At 35.4% G+C, this 24,347-nt stretch overlaps 2 protein-coding genes across 4 annotated transcripts in view; both read right to left on the bottom strand.

Annotated features, from left to right (window-relative positions):
* The window catches only part of LOC135198799 (KH domain-containing, RNA-binding, signal transduction-associated protein 2-like), a 99,425-nt gene that overhangs the window by 20,237 nt on the left and 54,841 nt on the right, over positions 1 to 24,347 (bottom strand). For both annotated transcript variants that reach the window (XM_064226758.1, XM_064226757.1), the window contains exons 3-5: positions 16,691 to 16,807; positions 15,094 to 15,240; positions 3,561 to 3,870 (exon numbers count right to left, since the gene is read on the bottom strand). In XM_064226758.1, the coding sequence (XP_064082828.1) occupies positions 3,561 to 3,870; positions 15,094 to 15,240; positions 16,691 to 16,807 (574 nt within the window). The remainder of the gene's footprint in view (positions 1 to 3,560; positions 3,871 to 15,093; positions 15,241 to 16,690; positions 16,808 to 24,347) is intronic.
* LOC135198798 (uncharacterized) lies at positions 7,009 to 11,044 on the bottom strand. 2 transcript variants are annotated; one of them, XR_010310892.1, is made up of 2 exons: positions 10,190 to 11,044; positions 7,009 to 10,035 (listed from the first exon to the last, which is right to left on the bottom strand). XR_010310892.1 is itself a non-coding variant. In XM_064226756.1 (2 exons), exons 1-2 carry the CDS (start codon positions 10,247 to 10,249, stop codon positions 9,562 to 9,564), a joined length of 537 nt encoding a protein of 178 aa, XP_064082826.1. In that variant the 5' UTR covers positions 10,250 to 11,022; the 3' UTR covers positions 8,230 to 9,561. The 2 variants fall into 2 exon arrangements, 1 of the variants encoding a protein (XP_064082826.1); XM_064226756.1 differs by having other exon boundaries at positions 8,230 to 10,038; positions 10,190 to 11,022.

The raw sequence follows: 24,347 nt of genomic DNA, 5'->3' as shown, positions 1-24,347 counted from the left end.
CCATACTGCATCTCGACCAGCTTATTTGTAAGCGTTCTCTTTGTGCGCAAATAACTTATTTTTTAATTTACTCCAAAATTCCTCATGTCTTCAATAGTTTCATAAATTATTGTACTTTCTGAGCTTACACTATCCTTCTTAATCCTTCTTTTATATATCTTACTTTATCAGCAAACATCCGACCAAGCACTTTTACCAAGTGTACTACCATTAAAATTCTTACAATCATCTCCTTCAATCTTATTAAAATGGCCCCTTGTTCCTCATACCCAATACTTTGGAACATTTCTTTTGACCGGACATGACTCGCACACGCTGGTCATTTACACAAATACACTATTATCACCAACACACTAGAATTTCACTTGCATTTCCGTCACACGTTCTTTCCTCTTACACAAATTTACTTTGATCGCTCCTATTTTTGCATTAATCACACCTAATGCAATTAACTCTTCGTATATGAAAAGTGAAATCCGATTAACTGGGTCCTCTTACACAATTGAAGTAAATATGATTCGAAGAGACCAAGAGAAGACGCTATTAAGTGAGAGGTAATCGGGTATACTAATCGAATGGCATTTTATTAAAGAAGGGGCGATTTACTGGACGATTCGAATTAAGAAAATGAACCTGCTGCCTGTGATGTTCTTTATTCAAGAGTGGTGGGAGATTTGGAGATTTCCTTGGAATGGGAGATTTGGAGATTTCCTTGGAATAGGAGATTTGGAGATTTCCTTGATGTTCATTCACAAAAGTAAATATGATTTTTAAGCTGTGCTTCATCATAACCCATTCCCAAGGTTACCTGAACGGACGGTTTCATTAAGAATGAGGGACATGAGATTTCTCGAATGACCCAATACAATATAATCTTCATGAAAAAAATATATATCCAAACAAAATCATACTGCCAGTTACCATGGCAGAAAACTTACGACAAATGGAATCCAAATGAACAAATATGGTAAGAAAACAAAGCAGCAGGAAACACGAAAACCAAGATAACATCTCTATTTGTGGCTGTCGAACTGCATGTAGCCGTTTCGCAGAAATTAAATCCACGTTTCTCGTTAAATACCGCGTAAAAAAACAGCTATGTTTCAATAGATGCGGCTTGAAAGCAAGAAAAATTATTTTTGGTTTTCTCTTTTTGTGGAGGAAGCCACTGCATAAAAAACGAAACGAAGCTTAGCTATTTACTTTGGAAGACACGTCCTAAATTAAGTAAAGTTTAAGACGTTATCAGTCTGTTAATTACAACAAAGCTTTGATCGCTATTTGCGTGTATTTTTGATAAATATACTGTTTTAAAAACTTAACAAAAAACAAATGAGAAAACTAGAAAACTAGTTATAAAATAGCGATCCCTTAAGATTATAGTTCCCATTACAGAAGCCACAAGAAAAAATTTACATCAATTCATTAGAAAACTTTATGGAAACGAAATCCAACAGAAATATTTCATGTGATAAGCAAAATTGGTTTCGTATACAATTACTTCATTTACCCACAATACAATCGACAACAGTTTATAAAAAAACAGTGTTTATAAAAGCCAATTTTAGCCCCAAAGTACGCGACAGGAATAACGACTTGTCTCTAGTATGTTCAGTTCGCCTATTTCCCGAAATCTATTTACACAATGGGATTTTATATCAAAACCTATCGCAAGTATTGACTGAACGTGAGCGCAACCAGCATCGAGGGCTAAACGAACCAGTAAAACCACAGTTTTAACGTGTACAGCTTGACTGCCTCACAAACGGAACGTGAAGATTAGAAGATTTATAGCATTAAATACTAATTTACTGTTATATGCTTTTTGTTTGACACAGGTGTGGAAAAAATTGGAGGAACAGTAGAAAAAATTGGAGGAACAATACGAAGATATTATATAAGAAAACAGCAATAAAAATAAGAGATGTTGGAGTGAATATCTAAGATATGGTACAGTTACAAAATTATTAAACTTGGACGGCGTAACAAATCCGAGAGGGAAAAATATTGAGTATAAATCTCCCGCAACAATACAGTGATACGGATAAGGAAAATGATGACATACCTCCTTCAAATAAAGATGGCTGACATAACTCAAAAGATAAAAGGCAAGAGAGAGAGAATGGTGAAAATATATGATTAGCAGTAAATATCGAACAATCGTATTTACGACGGGAGAAGCCATTAATACCATATCGGCTTTTCCAAGTCGGAATGAAAGCCATAAAAGAGAGAGAGAGAGAGAGAGAGAGAGAGAGAGAGAGAGAGAGAGAGAGAGAGAGAGAATCATTAATAGTGTAAAGCATTACTTCATGGGTGAAAGTCAATCTAAAATGTAATAGACATTTGCTTTTATGAAATTGGGAGTGTGATCCTGCTGTAAAATAGTATTAACTTTCGCCGCTCAAGAATTCTTTGCATTATTTTTTTTTCTCCTTTTTAAACGGCAAAGTCGATAATGAGAAAGGTAAGGGTCCCTGGGAAAAGAAAATAGTGAGATACACTTTTTGGGTATGACGCATTACGAGTCAAGCATGTAGATGTACGTAGATACCGAAGTGCCACAATTTTAAACTATAATAAAAGGCACAAGTGACGCGTAACGCTTTTCACATGCAAGGGCATCCGAAGGAAATTGACGTGAAGCAACACACATTAATATCATATGCCACGACTGAAATACTCCGACACGTCAGAAATTTACTTCAGTTCCCTCTCCTCCTCCTCCTCCTCCCTCCTCCTCCTCACGTTTAATTATCCTGACATTTACAAGATAAAGTATCGGCTCTCCTTCGGCCACGGTATTCGTTCTGCTTGAAGTGTTTACTTCCTTTGCACGGAGGGCAAATCACCGATGTGAATTGGTCCCAGATGATTCCCTTTACGGCTATCGAACTCGTGTTCAATTGAATCATGGATAGAGCACGACTCGTATATTTTACATTTTATACAGAAAATAACTATGAATGTTTTGGTATAAATTCACGTTGGATTCTTTGGTAAGTTACAAGGATTTTCAGCAAATGTGATGGGCAATATCTACGGATAGGCTCCAAACTGTGCCATGAAATTTGTGACATGTATAGATTGTTCAACTAGACGACAAAAGACGTATTATGAGATTGAAAACATTGTTCGTTAAACACCATTCACAAGCTTTAGGATCTTAATATTCATAATATCAATATACACGATTTTATAGTTGTTTTTGTCTCGCTTTTCTTTTCATAACAGCTATCAGGTTATGCATGTACGACTTTTACCACAATACTCTCCGAATTTCAACAACATTTTAGAAACTGGATAATTTCAACAAGAAAAACATCGTTTGAAAATAAAAGCATTCAAAACGATTAGAAAAATTCATCACTGAAGTAACAGCTTTTGCAATGTAATAAGACTTACAATCAATGCACAGTGAGAAAATTTAAGTACAGGAGTTTAAATAACAAGCAAAACTTGATGCTTCCAGAGCATTTTCTCAGTGGATTCAAGTCATTTTACACCTGCATTCTCTTCTGATACAGGTAAACAACACCTACTAGAGCATCAATACTTACCAGAGGTCAGAAGTGCAGCCTGAGCCCTGTTGAGTCCTCTGAGGGCGGGGTGAGGTGAGGCCAGAGCTAGTCCTGCAGCCCTAATTCCCCCTCCACCGCCCTTTCCAGCACTAGCTGACATTCCAGGAGGAGGAGGAGACCCTGTGGACTGGGGAGAGCAAGAGCCTCCGTCTGATCCGCTCGCTGTTCCGTTGTTGTTGTTGTTATTGGCTGGATTTGTTGTGCCGTTGTCTGTGATGCCGGTTGTGTTGGTTCCCACCAACAGCTGCATTTCGCGCATCTGTTCCTGGCGGATCTCGTCGTTGTAATCCTGCGGGTGTAATCAGGCATCTGTCAAGGCTCTTGTTTACGACCAGTTTAAGATACTTTCCATACCTACACACACATTCATATATGTACATACATATATGTGTTTATACATATATACACATACATACATACATATATATACACACACACAGTTAAAATAATCTTTAAGTAATTTTAAATTTTTTTCAGATCAAAATCGGTTGCATTTTTGTTAACACAGTTAGAAGACCAATATATTTAAGTAGCATCCTGTCAGTATTACCTTTTAAATAGAATTAGGAAAGCAATGTACGAATTAGTACGAGTCACTGTAATTTTGCTGTTGCAACACACACACTTTAGTATATATATACGTATATATATATATATATATATATATATATATATATATATATATATATTTGTGTGTGTTTGTGTGTGTGTGTGTGTGTGTGTCTGTGTGTGTGTGTGTATGAACAAGACAGGTTTGTTTTTCCTACTACGAGAATCCAACTTATAACAGGAAAAGAAATACGCTCAGCGCTTTGACCACTACATCACAACGACGAAAATAATTAGGTTACACGTGCTAAATGTCTTAAACACGGAACACTGAGGGCCGCAGCAGGAAAACAGTAATCCCATCGCAAAAATTCTGTATTATAAAAGAAGCTCGATAGATCACCCTAGTTATCCAGAGGTTATGATACTTGCACACAAGAAAGAGGGCTCATTTCTTAGATACCGTGGAGCATCTACTGAGTTAAGCAGTTAATCATGTTTTAGATAACCAGTCGACCGCAGTGTGTCCATAAACATGGTGGAGAAGAGCATATGACTTCCATATTTACCTACAATCACCTATTTACCACATTTACCCAAAATCACTATCGAACCATATTTACACAAAATCACCTATAGAACCATATTTACCCAAAATCACCTATAGAACCATATTTACACAAAATCACCTATCGAACCATATTTACCCAAAATCACCTATAGAACCATATTTACCCAAAATCATTATTGATCCATATTTACACAAAATCAACTATAGAACCATATTTACCCAAAATCACCTATAGAACCATATTTACACAAAATCACCTATCGAACCATATTCACCCAAAATCACCTATAGAACCATATTCACCCAAATCACCTAGAACCATATTTACAAACTAAAACCAAAATCACCTATCAGACCAAAAGACCATATTCACCCAAAATCACCCTAGACCATAGAAACCCGTATTTTTAACCTAAAAGCACCTATAGAACCATATTTACCCTAAAAAAATCACCTATCCCAGAACTATATTTTCACAAAATAAACCTATCGAACCATATTCCCCAAACCCAAAATAGAAGCCATATTTACACAAAATCACCTATCGACCCATATTCACCCAAAATCACCTATAGAACCATATTTACCTAAAATCACCTATAGAACCATATTTACCCAGAATCACCTATAGAACCATATTTACACAAAATCACCTATCGAACCATATTCACCCAAAATCACCAAATAGAACCATATTTACACAAAATCACCTATGGAACCATATTTACACAAAATCATCTATCGAACCATATTCACCCAAAATCACCTATAGAACCATATTTACACAAAATCACCTATAGAACCATATTTACACAAAATCACCTATAGAACCATATTTACCCAAAATCACCTATAGAACCATATTTACACAAAATCACCTATCGAACCATATTCACCCAAAATCACCTATAGAACCATATTTACCCAAAATCACCTATAGAAAACCAGAAAGGAGAACCTCTTAGGGCCACTTTTCTGTCATCTGAATCATTGTTTTTACAAAACTATAGCTGCCACCCTAACTGGAAAAGCAGATGTTATTTGGATAACAACACAACTGGCAAAAGCAACTCATAGGGAAAATATTTGAAAACCAAAGCATAATTACGAAAAAGAGATAACAAAGAAAACAAAGATGTACACCAATAGATTAAACAAAGAAGTAATTAAGACAAAACTAAAGTTATATTACCTAATGCAAAAGAAAAATAGTTATATCGCGGTTCGAGCAGTTAAAATCACCATAAAAGTAACATGAACGATATAAATAGGATAAATAATGAGCCAGGTTGATGTGAACGTGAATTAAGAATTGTGGGGAAAAATAGTAGTTGTTTGAGCTATAATGAAACCAATCGTATTGAAAGCAAGATTATATTTGAAGACACAAGAGATGAAAGAGGATCCGTCAAAGCCCCTCCATCCTGAAGCATCTAGAGGAATTAAGCCCTATTACCAAATTAGCTCAATAAATTTCTGATTCCGACAGATGAATGGAGGCCAATCTCCTAAAGCGTCGGAGAAACTCGAGAGGCTGCATTGAAAACGATATAAAGACCCCTGACGTAGTATATATCCTTGATAAAGCAACAATGGATGAGGCCCTTACATAAAACGGATAAAGATGAAATTAGCTTTCACGTACCGGAGGACTCCCCGAACTCGTCTTTCATGCTTCAAAAGATAAGCGTCAAGGATTAATGTTCACCGATGGTTTGCTAAGGAAACGTGGGAGGACACGGAGAGATTTATCTTTTCAAGAGTCTCCTTGATACAGGATAATTAATATTCATGAACAAGCAGATTCTTTGTACGATATTCAAGGTTGACATCGTATATGGGATGTTATCGCGTCGCCCGTGGTGGCCTCTGCCAAGATCCGGTTTAGATATTTCATCTTTTCCTGTTACATTTTCTTCACCAGGTGCAGGGTGCAGTTGGCCACACGATTCGGGAAACGTTCTGGCAACTATGAAGTAATTAAAAAATGGAAGCAAAGCCTTGACCGAATCGTTTACCACCTTAATTAGAAATAAATGTATAAACGTCATAAATGATGAGGACATTGATTTTAAATAAATTAATATGCGAAGTATTCCACATTAGCAAGTCCGTAGCAAATAATGATAAAATGCATTTCACTAATTTCTGTAAGAAATTTGTTACAAATTTGTGGAAACTGGTGACATTAAAGAAAAGCAACTGAATTCTATCAAATCAACTCTCTTAGCATACAGGATCGTCTGAAATTAAAGTAATTATTGCGTGATTTTCATTTTAAAAATACATGAAAACTATAGTCGATTCATTTAAGGTAGATTCTTGCGCCTACGAGACGTTTGTTTGGCGGCCTCTGATTGGCTGGTAGCGGGAGGCAGACTGCTCGCTCAGCGGGTCATATTTTCGTTTGTAGCTTAGAAAACTAGCAATATGTTTACATTTCTTCATTTATCTCACGTTTTACAAAAGATAGGAAAGTTTTGGTCATACCAAAGGATTCAGTATTAAATGTACAATTAATGAATCTTTTCCTGAAATCAATAAGTTAAAATACAAAGGAATTACAACGAGTAGAAGTGAAGGGAGAAACATTTCATTCTTTATACCTGTTTTTATTCATCATCGGATTTTGCATAATTCACGAGATCAAGATAAAATGAAATCTTGTGTTTTAAAACAATGAAATCACCCTGAATACGCTGGTGCTTTCAGATTTTAAATACGTGTAATATGTAAAGAGAAAATGAAGAATATGTCTTATTATGTTGCATCCGTGCTTGACTCGGTTTGACAGTAGTGCCGAGAGACGCAAGATATCGTGGGGCTGGTCCTCTCAGCTAGAGCTGTTAGCGTGTTGGCAGTTGCCAATTGGCGATATGAGAAGTTTGCAGTTTCGAGACTATGTATTTACCGAATTATTATGTCATTACATTTTCTATAAATAAATGCATAGAATTCCCATTATGACTTTCGAACATTTTTACTAAAATATTATATATGTCCGTATTTCTGGACATATCTGATAAAAGAAAAGTAAATAATCAGATGGATGCATCTGGGTGTTGGCTTCAATTTAGTCTAAGTGAGAAATGTACATGCTTTATGAGGCTCACTGATAAATAACAGAACTTGTTTCTCTGGCCAATAACATCAAAAGCTTATGGTTTTCATATGTTCACTCAATAAACAAAAGTACAAATGTTTATTTCTTACCATAAAATTTGTTGACGATGTAACGAATATAATATACTGTCTTTTTCAGAATTGCTTGAGTTACTCTTACACCAGAATGTTTATCTCCTTTATATACATGTTACACTTGACAACGTCTACAACAATGTTTAGGAAAAATTTGCTTAGTTTTCTCCTGAGGTAGTTGATTATTCTTGAATCACTTAATTCATACCTGAGTTAGAATAGCTCCCGTAACCGTTCCCACAGCCCTGCATAATTGTATATATATAGTACATGTTGGATAATGAGACTAATCAGAAGACTGTTATATCATCATCTTTTTATACAAAAAGAATGGAAATTCATGCAGATATATTATGTCATAAACACAAAAGAAACTCATACACAGTAGGCTTACATTGGTATGTCATTAGGCTATCGATATGAACAAAAAGAAATTAAAATTTTACAAATTTTCTTACGTCATCACTATTTAAAAAATAAATAAAGGAAAATCATGCATATATACATAATCATGTCATTACCTATTAGAACAAAAAGAATGGGAAATTATAAAGATACATTGATATCCCCTTTTCTATTAAAACCAAGTAAAAAGAATTTATAAACAGATATGTACATTGTTATGCCATTAAAATATTAAAAAAAAAAGAAACTCATATGGATATACTGTAGTTATGAAATTGCCTATCTAAAAATTGGAAAACTATAGAAACACTGTTAGGTCTTCAACTTAAAAAAAAAAAAAATAATGGAAAATCATTGATATATATCATCACTGTCAGTGTCATCCTCCCTAATATCAATATCATCACTGTCAGTTTCGTCATCCCCAATGTCAATAAAAAAACTTTCAAACATATGCTCTCTAGCAACATCTTTCCTCCTATAATCATCTTCTAATTTCTTAACGTGGTGAAAACATTTCTTCCAGTCTTCTGTTGTAACTTTGTCTATCGCCAGTCTCGTAAGCTGCTCAACAGTTTTCAAAGATTGATTTGCATTAGAGTTATTTTTTCTGATATCCCCTTTATTTGAGCCCATATAAGTTCTATGGGGTTAAACTGACAATAATATGGTGGCAGTCTGAGCACATCATGACCATTTGCACAGGCTATCTCATCTATAACATACCTCTGTTTTTCTTTGTGACACTTGGCAATCTGCAACAATTTTGGCTTTGTTGCTGATGGGTCGTGGGTGACGTTATTAGAAGAAAGCCACTGTATGACTTCACTTTTTCTGTTGCTGGTTGTTGGCACTTTATTTTCTATTTTGCTATGGTAGGGAGCATTGTCCATTATGATTAGAGATCTATCTTCTATATTAGGCAATAGTTGTTCCTTAAACCACTTTAAAAACCTTTCATGGTCCATGGAATCATGGTAGTCCCCTTTGGCACCATTTTTTGACCTAAACAACAATAGCGCATCTTTGACAAACCCCTTCTCACTCCCCGAGTGCACCACAATAAATCTTGATCCCTTTCCAGTCTTAAGTTTGGGTCCTATTTCGCCTTCACCCGTTGTCCAACACTGACGTACACATTCATTTTGGTTTATCCAAGTTTCATCAAGGAATACTTCAGGTTTACGTTCAGTTGGACTACAATTCCTATTCTTTTCAATTAACCGTAGGTATTCAGTTCTCGCTGCCACTATATCATCACGTTCCATTAAAATTGCTCTTCCACTCGTCACTTTTTTTGTACCGGAATCCAAGCCCTCTCACAATTTTCCATAACGTTGTTCTTCCACCATTAAACTTCACCGGGTCTTCCTTCACTTTTTCCAGTAGGGCATCTAACGTTGGGAGCTCTCCTCTCTCGTAAAAAGACAAAATCTCCTTCCGAATACACTCATTTTCAAAACTATCCACCTTGTCCTTCACTCGGATCCTCTTCCTGGGATATACAGGTGAAGCGAAGGGGACGTTACCACATTCAGATGACTGTCGCTTGATTTTTTTCACTGTGTTGGTTGGCACTCCTGTAGCTTTGGCGGTCTTCTCAAATACTTCATTTCTTGAGTCTGCTCCCCACTGTGAGCTGAAGTAACGATGAACATTCATTATAATGTTGCGAGCTTGACTTGCAAATCTGGAAACGGTGCGACGAATGATGCTGTCATCTTGAGACATCTGCTTGAAAAGAAAAAAAAATCTTGCTTAGTTCGTTGCTGTTTATTGCTCCACTGAGATTATTATTTCATATCACTCAATTAAGTCTCTGATATCTCTTAAGTTTGAAAATATATTCATATAAGAAAATTAGAAACAATATGTTGAAACCAACCTCATTAAAACTAAGGATGAGCTGAAGAGTGCGAAGTAGGTCCGTAGATTTCAAATTCATTCCTGGACTGAATTTCCCGCCCGCGGCCAGCCTACACCTCCAACGATACCAGATGCATCCATCTGATTATTTACTTTTTTTATCAGATATGTCCAGAAATACGGACATATATGATATTTGAGTAAAAATGTTCGAAAGTTATAATGGGAATTCTATACATTTATTTATAGAAAATATAAGGACATAATAATTCGGTGAATACATAGTCTCGAAACTGCAAACTTCTCATATCGCCAATTGGCAACTGCCAACACGCCAACGGCTCTAGCTGAGAGGACCAGACCCAACGATGTGTCTCGGCACTATTGTCAAACCGAGTCAAGCACGAATGCAACATAATAAGACATATTCTTCATTTTCTCTTTATATATTACACGCATCTAAAATCTGAAAGCACCAGCGTATTCAGGGTGATTTTATTGTTTAATAACACAAGATTTTATTTTATCTTGATCTCATGAATTATGCAAAATCCGATGATGAATAAAAACAGGTATAAAGAATGAAATGTTTCTCCCTTCACTTCTACTCGTTGTAATTCCTTTGTATTTTAACTTATTGATTTCAGGAAAAGATTCATTAATTGTACATTTAATACCGAATCCTTAGGTATGACCAAAACTTTCCTATCTTTTGTAAAACGTGAGATAAATGAAGAAATGTAAACATATTGCTAGTTTTCTAAGCTACAAACGAAAATATGACCCACTGAGCGAGCAGTCTGCCTCCCGCTACCAGCCAATCAGAGGCCGCCAAACAAACGTCTCGTAGGCGCAAGAATCTACCTTAAATGAATCGACTATAGATACATAAAATTCAATTAAACTAATAGTCAAATCGAAAGTAGACAGAATACATCGTATAGGAAACCAGCAAAATTAAAAATAATAAACTACATCACAGTTTTGTCATATTTTTGAGGCGTAAAATTCTAATAAAAAAGTAGCAGGCATACATAAGAACAAATAAAATAAGTACATAAAAAACTGAAAGCCGGAAATCAAACCAAAATAATAATAATAAAGAAAACGGCTGTTCCACTTGCTTTTAAGCCACACTCCCTTTGAAAAACTAAGCCTAAAAGGCTTGTTAGCCTACGCTTTCCTCGTAATCCTCATATAAAGGTTAATTAGAAGTAAAAAACCAACTCCCCCCTCAACCTCTTCCTTGTCAGATCCAGCCAACCATCGTAAGGAGGGTAACCGCACGTCTGATGGAGTCGGGATTAAAAATGACAAGAGTGGAAAACTAGTTACACGAACTCCTGTTACGAAGATTTCCCTTGACATTACTCAAATTTACGTCTTCTATGGAGAACCTTCGTACTAAAGGACCTTGATTCTGTTTTCATAAATACCATTCTGTTGCTTCCTCTTCTAACACGTCCACTTTATAAGGCAAACTATGGCAACGGAGTGACAATTTTTGTGGCAACATAACTAAAACAATGATGAGAAAGTTTTCATATGGAATAATACTGAAAGAATTGTAAAATTGATCGTCACCATCCACCTCATCTTACTACAAAAAACAGTAGTTTTCACCGGTGCGGAATCCCACTCAAGTGCTTAACATTAAAGAGGGGTGAAGGAGAGAGGGTCTTTCCCTACTCAGTGACTACTTAAACAACAAGCCAAGCCATTTTCAAATCGTTGCTGAATATGGTAAGATACGGGTGAAAATTACATTCGGGAAAACTACCGTTCGGTTGGTAGTTTACGGTAAACATTGAATTGTGTATTCTTACGTTGTGACAAGTAGGGAAGGTACAACAACATAGGAAATAACAAGAAAAGGAAATAAAAAGTTCGAGCGTTAGCTAGGCACAAAATAATAACACATCGGTGTTAGATAACTGTTCATTTAGAGTACAATCACATCATCTAGGGCCGTGGCAACCGGCCTCACCCTTCGGGCAACCAAAGCATTTCCGTAAAGTGCATCCCAAAAATAAGCAGTAGACGCACGCAAAACCTCAAGAGAATTGGTAAGCTTTCCTAATGATTATTATTCCATACAGTATTATCGATAAACAATGGGTGCATAAACATCCAGAGCAGCAACAATGCACCCGTACCGTGAAAATGATGTTTTATCCTCCAATCATCTTGAAATATCCCGAAAGAGAGATTCCTTACCATAAAGAATTATTTTTCAAATACGAACGAACTGTATCTTTCCAACCAAATGCAAAAAGATGGCCGTGAGCTCTTGAAATAAGCGCAGAGCTGCAACGAAGACGAGGAATAAATGGTATCAATAACGGGTACGTTAGTAAGCATTCCTTAGAATGATAATAGGGGTTTTATAAACACTAATTCAGCAAAGGCTAGTTAATAAACCATACTTTATAATGGTAAAACGGGATTAACTGGTTTTTATGTGTAAAGTATTGTCTATCTGGAGAAAGGTTTACAGGGTATAGAAATTAAGGTCACAGCCCAAATACCTGAGCCTTTGAATCCCATAGCCTCTAATGAAGACAATTCATAATAATAGAGAACTTATCACCTCAAATCTAAAGTAAAGGCAGAATACCATCACAACAACTATATTTTTCGACGCTTATTGAAATCTATAAAAATTCTAACAATATAATTACTCGAATTACTAACGGAGAAATACGACCTGCACAAAGAAAGGAAGAAAGCAAATGAGGGCGAGAGAACCCTAACAAAGGACGCCCAAACCACAAAACCGAAGAGAGGAGATAAAAGAAAAAAAAGACAAAACCAACAAGAGATCAAGAAACATCATTAATGATTCTCAGTCAGGTAACGCAATCAACTTTTCCCCTGAATCCAATCAAAGAAGTTAATCAAGAACGTTAATTTTACCGGTTTCAAAGATCCACGCCATTTTTTTTTTTTTTTTTTGCAAAAGCATAACGACGCTATTCCATTTTGGATGGATTACCACGCGGGAAAGGAGGGGTGTGCTACACCCCCTCCCGTACTTCCCTGGGAGAGGTATGGGTGGGGGAATCGTTTTAATCTAATCACGATCCCTTTACTAATATCTCATCGTTTTTCAACCATGACGGAGCAGCGCGGCTGAAAGTTAAAAGCTGAATTTGATCCCTAGAGCGTAATTAATCGCTTAATCAAAACCCTCTACGCATACAAGATCATATGTTCACCAACAATTCCTGCCATCTTCAGATCGTTTTACCCATTTCAGTTAATTTCCGGAAATATCACGCATTTCAGTATAATCGTTTTCAATATGACTTTTCATTCTAAGTGATGGCTTAACAAAACAGTTCATTAGTTTTATTTTTCAGTCAGTATGTTTTTATCGCGACAGTGTTTCGTCAACTTGAAAGATGCCCTTTAATGGAATCGTGATATTCTTCCAACATAAATTGTCCAAAATTCATCATAACTTCCAACCCGTGTGACACAAAGGGCCGCTGTGACATTCGTCGACCATATCTCTCATAACTAAATTTAACAATTAGAAATAATTACAAACAAAAAAGGTAGCCTAAAAATATGGTATGTAAAAACATAAACAGCAACGCACTACAAAAACCTAAGGCTCCTGTGAGAAGCGCACGAAAGTGATACTGCTATACAAAAATCAGTGGTAATTATACCGTCTAGAGACTGTTCCAAAGCTTTGCAGTTGGGTAATTGAAGATTCTGATGCTGGCAGAGTGAAATAGTGGGACCAATGCCTAAACTATGCAAAGCGAGTAACACGAACTAATTCTTGGGGAGCAGTCACTCATGACAGTTCCATCATGAAATGGGGTAACTTTCCGCGATGGTGCAAAATTATAATAGTTGGAGAAAAAGGATGACAACATTTCGAATTTTAAACATTCCGTGAGGGTTAAGTTAACTCACTTTTTACCTTCCACAAAACTGTCCTCTGGCTAAATGATACCACCTTGGGACAGTTCAAGCTAACTGACAGTTGCTCTGCTCTCGACTTTCGAATCTGGGTCGACCACGAATGTCGCCACTAATGGCAGCCATACACAGGAATGGCCTTTGTAAGTGATGTTTACCCTGTCCCCTCTCTCTCTCTCTCTCTCTCTCTCTCACAAAATGAGTTCCTGGTGACTTTCACATGAAAAAATCGACAATTTCATCAAACTAACGAAACTAATGAATGGGTCAATCAAAGTTGACGGATAAAATCTCTAAATATAATACCAACTGTAAAGGCCGGAGTTTTGAAAGTAATTACTTCCTAAAAGGGCACGTTTTTATAAACTTAATCATAACCCCATTCGATGGGAAAAATTAAAATTTGGTGTATGTGTGTATGTGTGGGGAGGGGGGGTTTAAGAGGGGGGAACGGGGTGGGGGGGATCATGATTTCCTCAAATTCCATGAAGTTCATGCAATCCGAGTTACGGAGTTGTAAGTAGGCGTTCATCAGTTATTTTATACAGGGGAATTATGAGTAATTTTTAGGGACATATAACATGAAGACGCTATCACTCTTTCCCTGTACCTTTACATTAACAAGAATGCAGGTGTTGTCCACTTTCTCAAAAGACAGGCGGTATTTGTTTATAATATTCATTAATATATATTTAAGTTCAAATATGCATATCTTGAATTCATTTCGTAATAATTCCAGAATAAAAAAAAAAATTGTAACCTGAACATCTTGTTTTTAAAGGAGTCTGTCTACAGACACCAATTTGCAGTGCTTGTTGTGGCACGAAATAAATGTATCTCAATGCGAATAGCAATTAAGAGACTGGATTATATGTAACTTTCAAACACGACAGACAAACCATTGTACTGTATCACCGAAAAGCAAAATGGAAAGACTACTACATCTATATAACAGTGATAATTAATAAGCTGAAACATGAAACTCACCGGTACAAGGTATCTGCGTATCTCCGTGAGAGCATAGGCGATGCGTGCGTGCGCCTCAGCAGGTGGTGCTACGGCTGTCACTTCGACGTGCAAATCCTCGCTCAGATGGCTGAACTTGGGATCGCCGGAGATTCGCAGTTCTTCCTCCTGATTTGCAGAGCGAGATGAAAAATAGATATTAAGTTAATGAACAGAAAAGATTAATATACGTATACGTTAATGAAGCAAAATGTCTTAACAGCAACCCTGGTCTTCATTTTATATTTTTTTAATGTAAAAACCAAAGGATAGGAATTAATGGTATTTTTATTTTATCAATTATTTTATGCGAAAACAAATGGACAGATACTAATCTACCTAACAAAATAAATAAATAAATAAATAAAACAAAATGAGAGGGGGGAGGGGCCAGATGGTGGCTACGGAATCTAACATCGGAAGAAGTGATAGTGCATACTTCTTAAAAGATTCTTTTTTTTAAAGAAATGAAATATGATTATAGAAATATATAAAGTGCTTTCATCTTATTCACGTATGGGTATTTAATACTAACATCTAGATGGATATACAAAGTACTAAACATGGATATGACAAGCGAAAAACTATTCACAGCGGTACATACAAAATAATTACTGGTAACCAAAAACTTTTCAACAACGACATAGAAAAAGAGATTAACAAACAGTTGATGGTAGTGTCACTGGAAGATTACTTATTACTGACAACGACGAGTAATTTATTGTGGGAATATAACAGCCAGCCTGAATGACGAACTATGCAATTTACTCATGACGAAAATACTGTTATCATAACAGCCAAGTGGACTTTTAGAAATACTGTAGATATTTCATTCACACTCGTACTTCTCAACACTAGTTTCGGTGACTAAAAATAAATTGATAGAATAAGCAGTAATATACCCTAGACTTATTATATAAAATAAATTAAATACATTTAAACTCTCTCTTCATTTAACTGGTCGTGAATATTCATTGCTCTGTCAAAATCTATGGCATAAAACGAGTGCCTCTTAAGAGATAATCCTTTCCCTACAGGAATGCAACCATTCCCAAGATATATACAGTGGTGTCAACAAAGTTTAGAGAGAGAAAAGCTGTTAGCGCTTCTCTTTTTAAGAACAAAAGTGAAACCATGTCCTGCATCGTTGATGCATTTACATAAGGTCACGATTAATCCAAGATAAATGAAGTGAATCTGACAAAAAAGGAAAATGCTCCTATATGGTTGAAACAATATGAAGTAATATCCGTAACCATCGTTCTATTTACACCATATCTAGCAACAACGGAAATGGCACTACAGACAACCTGTAAAATGTTTAGTTTTAACCAAATGCAATTCTCTCTATCCTCGATGTATAGAAACCCTTCAACATTAGTTTTCCCATTCATCCACGCTGAAATTGTAGCTAATCTAAGTGTGGCAAAAAATTCACTACATCTTGTTGGCTTGTATAAAAAACACGACGACATTTTTGAAAGAGAAACTTAAATGCCATAAAAAACACTGGAGCAAAGAACATATCAGAAACCTCTTAAGAATAAATAATTCTAAGAATAAAAGTAAAACAACGAACCTTCTGTTTATCTCTCATTGAACCTCTTCCAAGGATGGCCATTTTCGTCATAGTCTCTTCCTGAAGGCGTTTCAGAGAATTGCCTTTTGGACCAAGGAGCTTGCCGACGAAGTTGAACTGTGAAAGAAAAGAGAACGATAGAATCTTCATTCACTTTGCGTATTAATTTTTTCACGCTGATGACCTTTGTACTTTCACCATGGCACATGTGAAATCCTATCGCTCTGTATCAGACCTTTCGAAGATGTCTTACCTAAAGACGAAACCGGCCATGATTAATAGTCTCTCTCTCTTTATACACACACACACACACACACACACACACACACACACACATATATATATATATATATATATATATATTATATATATATCTACATGAATAACTTGATCACGATATATGTGTATATATATATATATATATATATATATATATATATATATACATACACACACACGCACACATATATATACGCTCTTAATTCAACTATTAAATGTGGATGAATCCATATACAGAACACTTCCACATAAGCCACTTTATACACTACACAGGGGTATAATTAGCACCATTATATTATAAATACTATAATATATATATATATATATATATATATATATATATATATATATATAAAATTAATTTTAACGATCTGATCCGCAGCATGGCTATAAGTCACTTAACATTTGCGGAGATTTGTACCCTAATAGTACGTGCTTATTTGTGGTTATCATATGATATGCCTAAATCTTTTCGGTGTAAAATGCCTACCGTATCCTTTTATTGGTCGGCCAAACACTGTATAACCCCTTTAAGGTGGCATTTCGATATGTCTTACTGGCTTCCAGCACAATATAAAGGTCACAGTCACTTTGTGTCGCGAGTTCCTGTCTTCCAGAAAAACATGACCTCACAGATATCACATCAATACATGTAACCTATAAGAGTCCCCGCTGTAGTTGAACAGTATCCCACCAGCACCGCCACTACTAGTATTACTAGTCGAGAGAAAAAAAGCTCAATTCCCAAAGCTCTCCACACTGCAACTAATTCCAAAACTTCACCAAGCGTTGCAGCAGAGGTCAGAGCTACTTCTTGCTATTAAGGGATTTAATTAGACTTTGATAAAGGGGGAAAGTACATACTAATTGGGTCCCGCCGTTATCTACCCTCTCTGACGGGGCTTCCCGAATCCCATGAAATGAGAATTGAAACCTCCTTTCTCCGTTTTATTCATTATGGTCGTCCGTTTAACCGTTACGTAATCTTGGTAGCTTTAGATTAGGGGAAGTCGAGGTGGATTTCGATGTTACCTCACGTTAATGCAAGGAATTAGAGCAGTAGTCGGTCGAATCAGGTTCTTCAATTTCTCTTTCCCTACGCGGTACAGAGGAACGTTAACGAGAGAGAGAGAGAGAGAGAGAGAGAGAGAGAGAGAGAGAGAGAGAGAGAGAGAGAGAGAGAGAGAGAGAGAGAGAGAATTTAAGACTGGAAATGTAGAAATCTGATGAAATACTACACCACCACCACCTTTAGTAGTACCAGACTATCAAATAATTGATAGGACAGCAACAATCTGCAACAGCTTTCCTTCCTTTAAACATGCCTTTCGAAAAGATAAAAAGAAAACGTGAGGTGGCGTTAAGAAGCTATAAAGAAAAAAATCATGAAGAACACTGTAAAAAAGCCAACCAAGCCCAGGTACCCAGCAAAGTTTTCGTGTCTAACGTCATAGGCCCTTAAAGAGAACAAAAACGAGTGTTGTAGCAATCATCGCAAATATATTCACCAGTATTTATTTAACAAGAGATTCCTTACATGCTTTCACCATTTTATCTATCGCACAAATATTAATCAAGATAAGGCTCGGAATTTGTTTGCATAGTGACACTACGCAAATATATAGACTGACACAAGAGAATTATTTGTGTGCAAACTGTGCGTGCTGCTTACTTGAAAGGTCCTCGGTGAACATGAGATGCTTGTAGAACCAAATACCCATTTATCAAATTAATCTAAACCTTGGATTTTCGTATATTGCAGCTTATTTTTGCCCAACTACAAGTCATCGATTCTGCACAGGATTAGAGATTCGCACAGGTTTCTATATTCACCGGCAAAACGAGTTTTTTATGAAGTTTTCCTAATATGGAGTTATGAGAAATTACAGCTTTTAAATTCAATGGTTACATATGTATAGAGAGCATTGGTTCACGAAAAGCAATGCCAGGAAATTGGATCAATTCATCACCGGAAATGACAAAAAGATACTGTAACAAACAAATTACCAATGTTTGTCTCTTGTCTATCCTTTTTGCTTAATTAAAGTAGTAACCAGGTTATATTCCAAATTATGTTACAATAAAAATAAAACTTATTTACCAATGTGAATATGTACTAAGGGTAAATAAATTACTGTTTGAATATTGCTCATGATCAACAATATCTAATAATTATACGGAACAAAAATTGCAACAGTTAATCAGTTTAATCAGCCCAATATAAAAAATGAATTTTCAATAACTCGCTTTTAATTATATAGTGGTACAGGGTCAGAAGTCTGAATAATATTATATTTAAAATTACAATATTTAAATACAATGGTATACACAACTATCAAATTTGTATTTATATTGTAGATATTTAATTCACGGTAGTTCTAAGGAATTGTTCTCGGTGAAGATCATATCGTTTATACAAGAAAAGGGCATAACTTTTAATATATGTATGTATATATATATATATATATATATATATATATATATATATGTATATATATATGTATATATATATATGTGTATATATATATATATATATATATATATATATATATATATATATATATATATATATATATATATGTATATATATATATATATATATATATATATTATATATATATACTATATATATATATATATATATATATATATATATATATATATATATATATATAAACATAAATTGTTAACAGTATGTCCTTTTCCAGTATAAACGATATGAATTTCACCGAGTACAATTCCTTAGAACTATCATTAATTAAACACTGCTAACACACTAGTTATTAGTGTAAGCATAATTACCAAATCTTTCAAGTATTGAATACTTCTTCTAGTAATATAATTAATAAGGAATAAAACAAATGCATTCTGTATATTTCCCTTCAGAGAACCACGAGGGGATTCTATAAAGGCTGGAAATCTGGGACCTCGCCAGCTATAGCTGCGACGTGTCTTTTCAAGTAGGCCTTGATCATCCGTTTCAAGTAAGCCTTGATCATCAGTTCCTAATAACTAATATGTTTGTTTGTATGGTTTTTACGTTGCATGGAACCGGTGGTTATTCAGCAACGGGACCAACGGCTTTACGTGACTTTCGAACCACGTCGGGAGTGAACTTCTATCACCAGAATTACTCATCTCTCACACCTCAATGGAATGCCCGATAATCGAACTCGCGGCCACCCATGTGACAGGCCAACACCATACCGACCAAGCCACTGAGGCGCTCCTAATAATTTAGTTCCCGAGAAGAAAAGAAAATTTATTCATGACCTTCATTTCCCAAGGAGAAAATAAAATTCATCCATGACTTCTCTTTATAGGATTTCTGGATTTCATCTTTCATTTGATCTGTTCTTACTGAGAAGTGAATGAACTGGGAGCTATGGAAACATGTTACTTGTGAAACTTTGCGAATTCCACTTAATACCTAAGGTGGAATGAGTGGGTTACGATATACGAAGCTTAGGGTATGTGAAAAGCACAATACCATTTTTTCTAAATTACATTCTTTATCCAGTGTCACTGTAACTCTGATAAACAAGGTTCATTGCAAAGCCTCCCGATAAAGGAGTTTCAATTACTGTCTATGCAAATTTACTCTCTTACATTGCATGCAGTTTGTGGAAGTTTTTATAAAACGGATAAGAAAAAATGGAAGAATATTGTTTAAACATACAAAAATTAAGCGTACATAAATGAAATTACTCCAAATGCAACACAACACAACACGCTGTTCAAGAGACACAGGGAGGGCGAAGCCTGAGAGCAGTACTCGTTATGGAATCGGAATGACAAACGTGCTGCTATGTTGGGGTTGAGAATAATTATCGTATGGAAATTTAATTCCATTTTTGTCAACACAAGTGAAGAGATAAACGGTATGTTATTACTTTGGGCTAGCGTCGTTTTCAATCGACTTTTTCATCCTTTATTCATTAATTATTAGGTGGAACAGTGCTCTAAGATCTTGCACTTTACACTAACTGAAAAATACAAAGGTGCTTGACAACAAACTACACTTTATACTACATACAAGCATACGCACTCATGTATGTATGTATTGATGTACGTATGTATGTATGTGTATATATATATATATATATATATATATATATATATATATATATATATATCCTTAGAAGACGGAGCTGCAGCTCTAGGTACATCTCATCAGGGGAACACATAGGGAAAGGCATCGTACTCAGGTACATTTATTTCGCCGACGTTTCACGACTCATAGTCGCATATTCAAGGCTATAATTAAAGATAAACACACGAACATTAAAACTACGCACTGCATAATTCATAAAAATTACGCAAAGGACGGGCAGTGACTGAGAGAATTTTAGAAAATATAAACAAGCACTCTAGGCGATGAACAACTGAACAGAGGAGGATTGCGCATTTAAGGACGGAACTATCTTTTTTATCATAACGAAAACGACCTAACAACCTTGGAATCCATTATGATAAAAAAGATAGTTCCGTCCTTAAATGCGCAATCCTCCTCTGTTCAGTTGTTCATCGCCTAGAGTGCTTGTTTAATGTTTATGTTTTCTAAAATTCTCTCAGTCACTGCCCGTCCTTTGCGAGGATAAGGTACAGAATAGCCTTACTGTTTTAGTGTTATTTATTTATTTTTAATTTTTTTACAGACATATAATTTTTGTATGTTTTTTCTGTAATTTTTAAATAATTTTAATGTAACTGTACTGTACATAATTCTAGCGCTTAGTATGTTTTTCTGTTTTTAGAGATTCATAAATTTTTAGATGTTCTACATTCTGATGTTGATGTTCATTGAATTTTTAAATATTGCGTAATTTTTATAAATTATGCAGTGCGTAGTTTTAATGTTCGTGTGTTTATCTTTAATTATAGCCTTGAGGATGCGACTATGAGTCGTGAAACGTCGGCGAAATAAATGTACCTGAGTACGATGCCTTTCCCTATGTGTTCCCCTGATGATGATATATATATATATATATATATATATATATATATATATTATATATATATATATATTATATAAACACACACACACACACACACACACACACACACACACATATATATATATATATATATATATATATATATATATATATATATATATATATGTGTGTGTGTGTGTATAAAACACACACACAAACGTGAGTGTGTTCTAAATTTAGTTTTGCATCAAGTATTCACATCATATGAGGATCAAAATAATAATTATTATGAAACAATACAGTGCACACTTAAATCCAAAGTACTTTATCTGTTTGTTAATCGGGCCAAGATATACGTTCTGCAAAACAGTATATATGAAATAAGCCCAAATGCTCGAACAGTGAAGTTTTTTGTGAATATCTTTTACACAAAACATATGACTGTGCAATATATCTCTGAAGCCATGCATTTATTGCTGTTCACTGGGCATAGTGTTGTTATCAATCAGGAGATAAGTGGTAAACAATACTAAATATTGCCGGCTAACACATTGCAAAAAAAAAATTCATGTTACATAAAGTGTGACATTAAAAACAGATTGGAATTCTCTCCGGAGCAGATTATACAGTGCTTTTACTGTGATTTAAATTATCATTGATGAAATTTATATCTTCCTTTGTCCACTGAAAAAGTGCCAATAGTGCCTAGTTATCAATATTGGTTACCTCTGCTACTCTGGAGTAGACCTTAACTCAGTGTTAGAGCGAGAAAGTGGATGATAATATGGATCATTCATTCTGAGCCTTCTGTATTTGTTTTTGTTTCATATAGAATTTTGGCATAATGCCCAGCACTGGGGCAACTAAGGCCATTCAGCGCTGAAACTGAAATCGACAGTATAAGGTTTAAAAGGCGTAACAGGAAGAAAACCTCGCAGTTGCACTATAAAACAATTGTTAGGAGAGGGTGGAAAGTAAGATGGAAGAAAGATACGAAAGGAGGTACAGTAAAAGGAATGATAGCAGTTGCAGATAGGGGCCTAAGGGACGCTGCAAAGAACCTTGAGTAATGCCTACAGTGCACCGAATGAGGTGCACTGAAGGCACTAGCCCCCTATGGGCGAGCCTTGTGTGCAATCATGACAGATATCTTCCTTTTTCCTTTCTTCTCTAAGAACTGAGAAGAATTTTATCACAGACGAGAGCAGAAGGAATAGTGTGAAAGTGAAAGGGAAGAGTAGTCAATTGGTACATCTATCGAGAGCTATCGGAATGAAATCTTTGCCGTATTTTCCTTTACTTTAATTTGAACAGCAAAGTCTCAAAGGACCACTTCTATGGAGCTTCACAAGTCTTCCAGGAGTTACTGAAGCCGATTCATGCTTACTGAAAAGTCGTCGCTCGATGAGATTGATACTCAATTCGAAAAATATATTCAGAATCGCCAGGCTTTATATATATATATATATATATATATATATATATATATATATATGTATATATATATATATATATATATATATATTATATATATGTATATATATATATATATATATATATATATATATATATAATATATATATATATATATATAGATAGATAGATATATTTCCCTTTCTTGTTTGTTCTCTAAAATAACACGGCATCATAAAGAGCAAGCAAAGGTAGAGGCAAGGGAATTGCCAAGTCATACATAAACCGACCGAGGAAAAGATAGGCCAGATAAGGTAACCACATGGGATCATATTTTATGGATATGTTGGTTCTGGTGAGCGTTAAATGAAAATGGGTATCTCCTAGGAGATATTAGGTCAAAGAGCGCATTCTTGACTGCCTGGAAGAAGTGCCAACCTGGTCGTCGGCACTAGTAATTCTGTAATGCCTTATCTAATAAAGTAGCCATCACAATAATCAGCATGCCTATTGTATTCATGTGCCACGTTCAGTGAAGGCTACCTGATGCATTCTCCATCCTCTACACAAGTGCCTCTTCCATGATTTCTGAAGCGCCCATGTTCTGTGGTTTCAAGTCAATAAATTTTCCCCATACAGATGAATTGTTTGTAACAATGGATAAGATGACCGGTGAATTAATTTATTATTCTTCAGGGCTGAATATGGAATCGATACTGCAACCGTCTTCAACTGTTTAGTTGTCATTCTCACAAAAATCCTTTTGGTGGCCTTAACCGAACAAAGTCAAACAAAGTCAGGGTAAAGAATTTGTGTTTGACGAAATAAGAACATAATACTAATACGGATGGTCTCTAAGGAGGCCTGCGTAATAAAACTGAACGAGCAGTTTTAAATGTTGCAGGGCAATCAAACTAATTTTACCTCTGAAAGCTAGATTGAAATTATGACCCGGGAGAGAATATCTTTGACCCCATAACACACATATAGGGCTAAATCCAGCACCTGGTTTGATCATAAATAATAAA

This window comes from Macrobrachium nipponense, chromosome 22 (genome assembly GCF_015104395.2).
Source record: "Macrobrachium nipponense isolate FS-2020 chromosome 22, ASM1510439v2, whole genome shotgun sequence".
NCBI classification, from domain to species: domain Eukaryota; kingdom Metazoa; phylum Arthropoda; class Malacostraca; order Decapoda; family Palaemonidae; genus Macrobrachium; species Macrobrachium nipponense.
This window is presented reverse-complemented; position numbering and strand designations above follow the sequence as displayed.